This window comes from Sesamum indicum, linkage group LG8 (assembly GCF_000512975.1).
Source record: "Sesamum indicum cultivar Zhongzhi No. 13 linkage group LG8, S_indicum_v1.0, whole genome shotgun sequence".
Taxonomy (NCBI): domain Eukaryota; kingdom Viridiplantae; phylum Streptophyta; class Magnoliopsida; order Lamiales; family Pedaliaceae; genus Sesamum; species Sesamum indicum.
This window is the reverse complement of record NC_026152.1, coordinates 16645591-16657135: the sequence shown is the minus strand read 5'-3', so window position 1 is coordinate 16657135 and position 11545 is coordinate 16645591. Positions and strand designations below refer to the sequence as shown.

The following is an 11545-nucleotide window of genomic DNA, read 5'->3' as shown; positions in this document are numbered from 1 at the left end:
TGTAGAAACCAGAATGCTTCTAATACAGGACAGAAGCAAAGTCTAAAGAGCTATACATTTTTTGGCATAAAAAATATAATTAGAAATCATGATCAAGCTCCAACTTGGTCAAGACAGGCATTGGGCCTGGATCAGGATATCGTTGCTAATGATGAACCATTCAGAAAATTTATAAAAAATAAAAAAAGAACTCTTAAGAGGATATCTAACGTTACTTCATCCTACTAATAAAATTATACATCAAGAAACAGAAGTTATTCATCCTAAAAAGTTCTTTTAAAAGGTACTGCATCTGCTTAGAAAGAAAAAGCATTGTTGGCATCTGCCGGATTGTGTATATTCACATTTCTGGTTGTTTACTCATTTCTTTTTTCTGAATGGGAAAAGACCGATATAATCCATGAAACTCCATAAAAAGTCAGTTAAAACTTCATGCAACACATGGCTGAAAAGAAATCAGAATGGCCTATATTGTAATAGGACACCAGCAAAGCAATATATGCCATACATGAAAGGAACAATTGCAAATGTACACTGCGTAAATCGAACATAAAGACAAGGAATACCAAAATTAAAGCAGATATGCCATCTGAAGGTACCCCGAAAGTTATCCAAATAAGCCCAGCGTTCCCTACAGCAAGATAAACAGAAATACAATTATGAGTTCAAACACTTAAAAACTGAAACAGAAAATGGTCACAGATCAGAAAGATTGGTGCAGAAACAAACCTTACCCAAAACTGGAGAATCGGTATCCCTCATAAATACGATTACATACAAGAAATGAGAGGTTAAAAATCCAGAGCAGAAGTGAGAAGTATTTTGTCCTTCCAAATATCTGGTGAACAAAAGATGTGAGAAGCTTGATAACATTACTAGCGTTAAGAACTTCAACGTTAAGTACATAATATCATGGCATTTCAAAAGTTGAACACAACAAAAGCATGAAGTTCAGTGAAGATTAGAAACACAAATCCCAGCCAACAAGAGTTCCCTCTACAAACAAATAAAAAAGTCAGCAAGCTACTTATAAATTTTTGGTATTTTTGAAACCACAACGAGTACCTGAGCTAGCAAAATCATCAACCAGAGTAACTACTCTTAATATAAAACAAAAACATAGCCTATAAGCTAGGAATCTTCATTACTGTAACCAGACTCTATAATCCCTCGTTACCAGTTCTTTTGGCATGTCTTAAATCTATATGAGATGTACTAGCAAATACAGAGAAAGAAATATCAAAAGCTGGAAGGAAACAGACCTTTACTAGAGAAAAATTAGCTGAAGCAATAGTGAGGACAAATATGAGGCTGCAAGCCGAGAACAAGAAAGAAATTGTTACCAGAATAATTACAGCAACTGAAAGCATATAAAATATGTCTAAGCTTACAACCAAGCCATGTATTTACCAGGCTCCATGTAGATATAATAGATAAGTCAAAGAAATCAGAAGCCAGACAATAGACATCCCATGCGCTTTCAAAGATAAAGAGGTCCTGAGCACATTGGCAACCAATGTAAAAATCCCGAAAACCACTGTGAGAATTGGTAAATTCGACCTGAAATTTCTCCATTGGGCATCAGAGATATCCTGCACAAGCAGATCAAGAGGGGGAAAAAACGCACAAAAATGCATTAGACAAGTCAATGAAACACGACAGATGGATATTTTTTGACATGGTCAATATGATTAATCAAGATATCAACGAACAAGCAATAGTAGCAATAAGTCGAATTTTCATCCAGTACACATATTTTCTCCCTTAGGTTCGTTGTTAAGCTTTCAAACGTCGTCCTTTCTATTATAAACTAAGCTAACTGATTGGTACCCTTTTTTCAGCTGCACTAGGAAGAAACTAATCTAGGTTACCAAAAATTAAGAAAGTAGCATAACAATGAGTTGCCTATTTTTCATCCAACAGATTACTTTTCTAGTTCAAGAAGCAAAATTCTGTTCCATTTATGACTTTAAAAAAAAAAAGAAAGAAAAAACAACTCAAGACAAAGTAATCACTAGAATAAATAATAAACTAATACAAAATTGGCATACATTAAGTCGAGCGGCAATCCAGCCAGGGCGTAAACCGTAGAGCTTGGCATAATGATCTGTAATTGAAATCAGCAGAAACAAATGAAATCAGTAAACGAAAACCCAGAGAAGTAGGCAGAGGTGAATAAGAAAAAGAGTATCTGAGGTGTACCATGGGAGAGGTGAAGAGAGCGACGAATGACAATGATATAGAAAACCACGGCGTATAGAACGAGAAAGAGGAGCTCTTTCTGCCGCCAAAAATTACTGCTCTTCATTACTGATTTTTTGGTTTATTCCCTCAAACAATGCTGCATTGGAGCAGGGGAGCGATCACTAAACTGCAAATTCGATTCAGTGCCGCCGCCGCCAACACTTGGTTTTGGACTTGTAATTATCATTGAACATTGTATGACTTTTCTGTTTTATTGAAATGGGTTTGGGGATCCCCAAACCGGCCTTCAGTGGTTTTTCTTTTGTTTTTTTTCTTAAAAAAGGGGTTAATGCAAATCCAACCTTAGAAACGAGGAAATTATGAAAAAAAAATCAAATTATCTTCTTATATTTAAAAAAATAAAGTAATTTATCCCTCACATAACTTCGTATAATCCACATATTTTCTACTTGATTTTTTGTTTTTTTAATTTGAATTATTTAAAAATCATTAAATTTGATTTGAATCTAATGGCTTATATCTTACTTAATTCAACAGTCTAGATTTATAATTATACATTTACCTAATATATATTTTACGTAAATATTAATTTAAGATACATTATATGTTTAATTCTTACGTATTGCGTTCGGTAAACGCACAGGCAGACCTTCAACGTATTTTAGATTTTGTTGTGAATAGTAAAAAGTTGAACACTAGCATAAATAAATAAATAAATCTGAATGGATTTGGAAATAACAAAGATGTTTTTTTCAATAAAAAAGAAAAAGGTTTTGGGAGCTCAATTGGAATACTTGCAAAGTGGAATGTACTGTAAACGATCGCATCCTACACATGATATATAAACCAATGTTTATCTTAAGGGTGTCTTGAACCCAAGTCTTGAAAATAGCAGTAGTTGATGACCTTTCTGGACTGGGTCATCTCATCTTGAGGAGCAGTTGTCTATGCGATGCCATCATACACTGTTCCCTTTAACTTTACATGGTGTTTCACATTTCTAATATGAAACAGACTACTTAAAAGTATCGAGGGATAATATCAGTAGCAAAATGACGGTCATTTTGGAGAGCCAGTGGTTAAGTTGTCGCATGCGTACAGATGGTCATTCAGTCAATGAAGCCTGAGAAGTGAGAACCTCTTTTGCCTGGTCAGGGATGAAGAATCAGGTTGGACATAAAATACAACCACACGAGGCATGCCGGACATGTAAATGTGAGCACATTAAAGCACCAAGATAATTTCATCCATTGCCTATGCTTGAGCAGGACTGGACTCTTAATTATGAATTTTCTAGAAAAAATTGCCTGTATCAGACTGCATCTTGGTGGTAGTCACTTTTCGAGTTTGTTCCCATCCATGTATAACCTCTTTCACAGCACAACTATCTTTTAATCACATCTCTAAGCTTTGTGGATTACCAATCGATATCTACAACCACAGAGAGGGATGAAGTCTTTGTGAGTCATTTCTGGCATGAGTTGTTCAAGTCTTTGGGCGTAAAACACCAACTCAACACAGCTTATCATCCCCAAACGTATGGGCAAACAGAGAGGGAAAACCAGTAATTGGAAGCCTATTTGTGATATGTGTGGTTAGAATCTCAGGAAATAGGCGCACTGGGTGACTATGACAGCATAATGGTAAAATACTAATTGCCACACCACCATAGGTAGCAAGTACTTTGTGTTGCCAGATTTTCACAGATAAGTCATGTTTTCAATAACAAAAGATAAGCGAGGGTGGTTGAGACTCTGCCACAATGTAATAGAATCGAACACACACCCCCAATAAACAATAATAGAAGCAACACAAAATAGTAAAGGAAACGAACTAATGAATTAACTCATAAATGACATTAACATGGAATAGATTAATACACAAAAAAGACTTGTATATACTAACAAATCCTAAAGGCTTACACAAAGGTTGCTAGATTAGACATTAGTCAGATTTGGCACTTGGAAATGCGCACAAGACTTCAACTTCCAATTCAAGGACTGCTACTACTTCTTCTTCTTACCCGCCCCAGCCTTGGTCTTTTTGTTAGCAGATTCCTTCTCAGTTTTCTGAGTTGTCTCCTGTTATTAAGTTGTACAAGACAATCAGATAAACATGAAAATATCATATGGCCATATGACGAGTAATTTCAAGAAAGAAAAGCAGATGGCTCACATTCAACTCCTTCCCCAACTTCTGGCCTTAAAACAAACACGTAGATACAGAAAAAGGATGATTCCAGAACAACATCAACAACAGAAAACACAATGATGACACCAACAAGGCCACAGCAAATAATGGCATAACCAGACCAGATTTATTCTACAGCTAAGAGAGTCTATAGGTTAATTCAGGATACAGTCACTCCTAAGAGCTACCGTTTATTCTATAGCTAAGTGAGAAAAGAAAATAGTTTAAAATGAGATGTGATTAAAGATGTGTTTGGTTGAGCTATTGTTTAAGAAAAAAATAATCATGATGACTGTTGATGCAATATGTCTTAGATTTTCGAAGCTAGATTAGGTGTAATTAATGATGTAAGATATTCAAGGTAGGCAGCAGAAAGAAGGGTTTTTTTTTTTAATTTAAATTCTGAAAATTCTTGGGTGTAGTTGGTCAGAAATGGATGATAAATAAAATTGGCGAATTTTCTAAGCATGCAGAAAAAGATGGGTTTCAAAGAAAAATCTCTCTAGAACACATTTTTCTAAAATGAATGCTTTTCACATATGCAGCTCTAGGTCCTACTTCCATGCGAAACATATTTTGTACCTCTGGAAGGCAAACTTCTCAGCAGTGGTAGAAATGATAAAAGAATAAAGAAAAAAGTCAAAGTCGTGGACATTGTTAACACAACTTCAAGCAAAAAGCAACAATATCAACAAAACTTTGAAACTTCACGTGGAGCAAGCAGATGATGACACAGATTAAGAATATGCAATAACACATACATTCATAAATAATTAACTTCCCTAGCTGCTAGAAATTTTCAGAGTACAAAAGGATAGCCCTCAGAAAAAGTACATGAGTTTATGGGCATTGCATGTCAACTACAGCAAATTTATAAAATTAAATGGGACAAATGTTTTTGAATATAGAAAAATTCACAGACAAAGGCTAACAGCAGCAAATTTAATCTAGAAAATCAAGTCAATAGCAAATGGAGACTGCCATGAAACTCCCATCTACAGATTTACTACAAACTCATAATGCAACTGTTCAATCAAGCAAATAACCACCAGAGACTTCTAAAGTCAAGGAAAACTGACAAACCTTTCGTTTAGCAGGCACTGATGAGTTAGCAACTGGTTTAAAGAACGATTCTAACCTGTTCAGAGAATAGAGTGAGAAAGCAGTACTATATCAAGGTAACATTTTAATTTGACTCTACTCATTCCATTGATTCATACCGGCCCTGGGACGATTTATTCTTGGCTGCCTTAATCTTTTCTATCGCCTAAACATATCAAGATACAGATTAGACAACAATGTGATATGGTTTCTCTTTTCTAGCAGTAGGGGAGAGGGGTGGAAACTATGACATAAATGAAATTGGAGACATGCCTTAGTTACTCTGTCACTGTTGAACCCATTTTCATTTACCAAAAAGCTTATCAACCCCTAAAGGAGAAAAAAAAAAAAAGAAAAAGAACATTTAATGAGTCACACACCATCAAATTGTCATTCAGGAAAATGCAAAAACAATCTAAAGATGTATGCCAAAGTCAATCACTTCTTCATCTGGAGGAGACCACTTAAGCTCAAGTTGATCATCATCAGCAAAAACTGATGGTTCCTTAAAGAGCCTTCGAGCCTCTTGATATGGCCAATCATCTGGTATTTGGTATCTGCAAGATCATAGTCATAAAAAGTTAATCAAGGAAAATCTTAAAAAATGTGAAGCATTAGACAGACATGCATGTGGACATAAATTATCATTAACACAAAGATTTATGTGCACAAATCACTATTAAAACAGTGCACACCCTTCTCTCCTCTAATATCATTCTACCAATTCAAGTCAGCAAAATAGGCAACTTCAAGATGTATGCAACTTTAACCTCTGAGAGATAGTGTGGATTAAACTCAATAATCCTCAATAATTTTCAAGGTGATGCATTCACTTTTGCTGCATAATGTTGCAGGCAGTCTATACAGCCAAATATAAGATAACTTATAAACAGGCAAGAAAGCACCCATCTCAGAGATAGACAAAAAGAGCATATAAACTCCAGAATGCTAAATCAATTCCAAGGTTTGCTGAATGATTGTTGTAGGTAAACGATGCGGACGCATAATCATAATTAGCTAGCATCATGCTAGTTCTAATAACAATCTACACTGGTGAAACAGATACCAAGGGAAGTTGATTCTGAAAAAGGAATCCAATTCTGGGTCATGAGGATCCAAGGGAGTAAGTTAATAATGAAGCTAAACAGAAATCTAATAGAATCTGTGCCATAGTAGAGAGGTTTCTTTACTCCAGTTGTATTCCTTATTTAACTTTGTTTATTAAGAATTTCTGGAAAAATTATCTTCATAGTTTTCTCTCAAGTAAAAAGTTGAAACTTAAAACATAAAACATCGTTAGAGCATAAACTACTCAAATTTGACTCCCATGAAAACAGGAAATTAGGTATCTGTCGAAAACAAAACATAATCATGCATCCTCCATTTTTGCATTGATTTAGTCAGAAAACTTTAGCATTTGATAAAACCATGATCCACCTTTCTTTATTAATATTCTCTAGAATGTTCTCAATCGAGCCATGTTGGCGAATCAGTTTCAAAGCAGTCTGTCCCCCAATACCTGAGAAGCAGAATACAACTTACATGAATTTATCTCCATCTCAATGCAGAGGTATAGGCTACATGTGAATGATTATATGCACATAAACAAAACATATATGAACATATACATGCGATGGTAAAGTCACTAGGATACCTACTTAATATTAGCCAGAAGTGTTCTGAATCTTATTGTAGCCCAGTTCAAGTCATTTCCCTCCTGACTGAATCTATTTAACAGTGATTAAAAGATCCATACCCCATCACTCAAATGCTTTCCAGTTAATCCAATTCACTACCAGCTGGACTTATCAATAATGGCACATCAATGCATTATTTTCTCCAGATTCAGGTGAAGATATATGCTTTAAGGTGTAATATTTCTCAAAAGGAAAAAGAAACATGCAGCTCAATAATTAAAAAGCTTTTTAAGCTCAAGTTCTCTGCATTCTCTAGACAAATAAGACTATAACCTACGTTAGGCAAATTGTTGTTTGACTTTGATAATGATAACCAAATAAGTGTAGACTGTTTCCAAAACTATTGCAATATTCTATTTTGTTTCCTATCAATCAAGTATTGTGTCAAGCATTGTTTCAGGAGTGCAGCAGTGGGAGACAAAGACGAAGCGACTCAATCAAGGAGGGAGCATGCACCTAAGTAAAGATGGAACCGAGTACAGTGCATTCAGCTGATAACGCAACTGCCGAAATAATCCAAGCCAAACGGATCAATCCTAAAACAGCGACCTTTTCAATACTAGAAACTAAGGATTGAGATTGTGGAATTGAAAAGGTTGGCCTATGTACAACAGATGCAAAAACAGACAAAGGAGTGTTAAACCACTATACGTCTGCATTCTTTACAGTCTTTGCATTCTTACTTGACTGCACTGATCATAGTGTTGCATCAGAAGTTTCCGCTGCTGTCTAAGTCAAAATATTTTATCTTTTTTGTTGTGACTCAACAGAAAACTTCAAGGTCACTCACCGATAAAGACAAAGTTCCCAGCAGTGAGCTAAGTACAAATGTTTAGAAAGAAAATTTTTGGAAGATCTATTCACACCCCCAAACACTTTCCCGCCAATTGGGAAGAAAAAGTATTACCTCGAATGCTGTCACAGTAATCACAACCAGAGAGAATGCAAAGGTCTATAAATTGATCCATTGTTAGGTTCAGTTCCTCCAAAACCTGTAACTTTCACTAAATTAGACACAGCACACTTAGAATCGATAAAAATAACTACTTAGTACCTTTGAGACTTCAAATTCCATCACTGGGATTTTTTTCGAACTAGGATCCATTAAATGGCGCAGAAATCTTGGAGCTCCGAAAGTGAGGGAGTCCATGTCCTCAGAAGCCACGGCATAAACCTATATGCAAATCAACTTCAAAGTTATTTCTAAATCATATTGTAGCGAGAGGATTTAATACATAAGCACATGAATTGAGTTGAATCCCTTTCTTCATAGAGTTTTAAGTCATTAACCTACAAATGCTCTGATTTGGACATAATAATCTCTCTATAACAAAGAAAACCCTGCATATTTTTTGTACATGAATACATAAATTTCCATACACCTTGCCTAAAAAAGGTTCTTTGGATAATATCATGGAACAATAATTAGTTTCCGACAATTGTGATGACAATGTGTCTTATAAGATTAATGACAACAAATCTACCTACCTTGCCAGCTTTGCAAAGTTCGGCACACTGCGCTTCTGCTTCAGAAGGAGCCTAAGCAAGTTCACAAGCAAAGATTATTACAGAGGATCAAATTACTCTCCTCCAGGAGAAAGGCCTACTGAAATTTCCCAAGCCAGAATACAGTGGTCGAAATATGAAGAATGCAAAGCTGAAAAATCTTGGGAAAGATTAAAGAACGTTTTTATTGCTTCACCTCAATCACTGGGACTCCCATAAGTTTAAGAAGCTTTTTGCAGTCTTCGTTGTGTTGTTTTGTAACCTGTGTAACTAAAATGTAAATTTCACTATTTGCTAAAGAAAATGTAACTTCCCAGTCTCAATTATTGATGCAATTAAAAAAGAAGGAATACCAAAGATTCTAAATGTATTAAAACCCTAAAAATATAATTATCAAATTGTCCAACTCTTTAGTGAAGGAGAACATATTTCATAAACTAAAACCCAAAGTTCATGCAAAGCTGAATTCTTTAATTCTAAGTAACTTCAAAGAGTACATAGTCGCCACCATCTACCAGACGAAGATTCGGATACCTTTTTCCTATATTAGAGCTGATTACTCCATATAGCAATAAACAGTACTATAAGGTTTAACACATCCGAAAGTTCAGCTTAACTTTTTCATCATGCCTTCTTAAAACTATTTATCATAGGATTGAAAATTGGTCCATGACCTTATCAGGAAGACAGGAACCAAAACGGTTGATTGAATAGTTATTCACAAACTTCTAGTTGAACTTCTTCTCGGTTCTTGTATCCATTATTGTGCGCATATATACAAGGCACTTACTCAGAGTTGTATTTACCACAGTATGTATTACATAGAAGAGCCAGTATATTAAGGTTTATTGTCATAGAACCAAAGAGATCGCATATTTGACAGGTAACTGGAGATAAAAGCATTTACACGCTTACCTTCACTGTTCTTTTACTGAATTTTTCAATATCCTCCTTGTTCCCAGTCTGTAATCACAACAAAAGCATTATGCTATAAGGATTTTCTGTATAAGAGGGAAACAATGAGAAGAAGGGTCGTAAAAGTTAATCAGAGGAGCAAATGGACCAGTTAAATTTAGAAGGATGCAAGATAAAGTATTTTCTGAAGGGGTCAAAAGCAAAAGAATCAACCTCTAAAGCATCACTTAGGTCCTCAGTAGCATCAGCTCTTTTTGAGTATCTGCATCACCAGGTTAAAAACGTAACCAGTAATCAACCACCCAAGATGAATAATTGAAAATAGGCCAAACAATGAGCAGAAATTGAACATTGAATACCGTTTTGCAAGTTCCTGTTTCTTCAGATCAGGAGGCTTTCCATCAAAGACATAGCTAAAGTAACAAAGCCAACTCCCTTAGGAAAAGCACAAAGGTTTTTAAACATGGTATAAGTACCAGAAAGTGGGAAGAAAGCAAACGAATTACACTGGTTTAATTCCAGCTTCCAAAAGTCTGATTGTCCTTGTGAACATCCCTTGCAAATGGCTGAAGAAAGACCAGGCATGTTAAAACGTAGCAAATATAAAAAAATGACATACATGAGAACAAAGATTGGGATAGTAAATTTACAAGGATATAAACTAATCAAACCACTATTTCTTTCGAAATGTACTATCGCAACTAATTATGAACACATGAATGCCTGTATCAGTTATTGTATGTATGTGTTATACATTAGAAGAAAAAATATATTTTCAAACAGTTTCTGCATTCACTTCTATGGTTATAAAGATGTTAGCCAGAAACTTTTTTCCTGGCATACTTTTGGGACAAAAGTGTGATTTGATCCAAATGTATTGGAAAAATTAGAAAAGCTACTAACAGAAAATTTAATTAGTTTGCTGCAAAGGTAACAAAATAGATGAAGAACCCTTAAAAAAATGTGTCGAAAGTGCCAGCTTTATTACATAGTTCAGAGATGGTCCTCAATGCCAAATTAGGACAAGCTTGTATATTTCAATTAATTAAAGCTTTAGATACTTTCGTATGTTAACTATGATTTGTCACCAAAAAAAAAAGGAAAAGAAAAGACAGCTTGCAAGTAGAGGTTAAACACCTAGTCACTTCACCAGCTTCGTTGGTGAGCATCTCAGTGCCACTTCTTCCAACAACAATCTGCAAATTATCAGTCACCACAAAACCATCTAAGCATTCAGTTGTATGCATAGTAGATATTTTCTTCAATTCCATTCATTGTAGCCACCTGATATCCGAATCGACACCTATATAACCAGCATAAGCATGTTTTTTCTAACAAAAAATCCACTTAACACCGAATAACATGTAATCAAACTACAGAGCAGATGCCTCTAAGAAATCACAACAAAAATTAGCCACTTCACAAATTAAACATAATCAACGGACTGAGAAAACATTCTAACTGATTCCTAATATCATTTCTCCACATACACATATTGCGCCTACGGTTCACAAAATCGGATACGCACACTCAGAAGCGATAACACACAGAAAGTGCAGTATACGAACAAGGAATTGGTAAATGCTCATGCTGGCATCAATGGCAATCTTGCGTCCAAAATAGCTCTCGAATTTCTGCTCTTTCATCGATTTCGGCGCATTGTCCGCCAATAACTTCGTTAAACCCTAGAAAATCCGCAGCATACAGTAAATGAAGTTTGCTGGAGGAGATAAACTACAAACATATCTCCAGGATTTACCAGCGGAATCGAATTAACGGAGAAAAGATGGATACCTTTATTCCCATTTGATTTTGCAGAAACGGAAGAAATCGCTTTGAAGTTGTGCTTACTGTGAGAAATAAGTGGAAGAAGGGAGGTAGGGTTTGATCCTTTCCCGCCTCTTTTAGAGTGCCTTTATGCAGAGGGACAT

The 11545-nt window shown here is 35.4% G+C and overlaps 2 protein-coding genes across 2 annotated transcripts in view; both read right to left on the bottom strand.

The window, feature by feature from the left end:
• The window catches only part of LOC110011225 (putative membrane-bound O-acyltransferase C24H6.01c), an 8159-nt gene extending 5658 nt beyond the window's left edge, over positions 1-2501 (bottom strand). Inside the window, exons 1-6 of the mRNA XM_011089275.2 lie at positions 2203-2501; positions 2052-2107; positions 1411-1592; positions 1263-1311; positions 735-838; positions 567-631 (exon numbers count right to left, since the gene is read on the bottom strand). Coding sequence (XP_011087577.1) covers positions 567-631; positions 735-838; positions 1263-1311; positions 1411-1592; positions 2052-2107; positions 2203-2308 — 562 coding nt within the window. The 5' untranslated portion in view covers positions 2309-2501. The remainder of the gene's footprint in view (positions 1-566; positions 632-734; positions 839-1262; positions 1312-1410; positions 1593-2051; positions 2108-2202) is intronic.
• Positions 4040-11540, bottom strand: LOC105169015 (flap endonuclease 1). The gene is made up of 17 exons (XM_011089273.2): positions 11409-11540; positions 11183-11299; positions 10752-10810; positions 10121-10180; positions 9974-10027; positions 9828-9876; positions 9615-9662; positions 8896-8961; positions 8682-8732; positions 8248-8367; positions 8101-8185; positions 6934-7015; positions 5939-6053; positions 5770-5826; positions 5616-5662; positions 5479-5533; positions 4040-4286 (listed from the first exon to the last, which is right to left on the bottom strand). The coding sequence occupies exons 1-17, from the start codon at positions 11418-11420 to the stop codon at positions 4212-4214; spliced, it is 1152 nt and encodes a 383-aa protein (XP_011087575.1). The 5' UTR covers positions 11421-11540; the 3' UTR covers positions 4040-4211.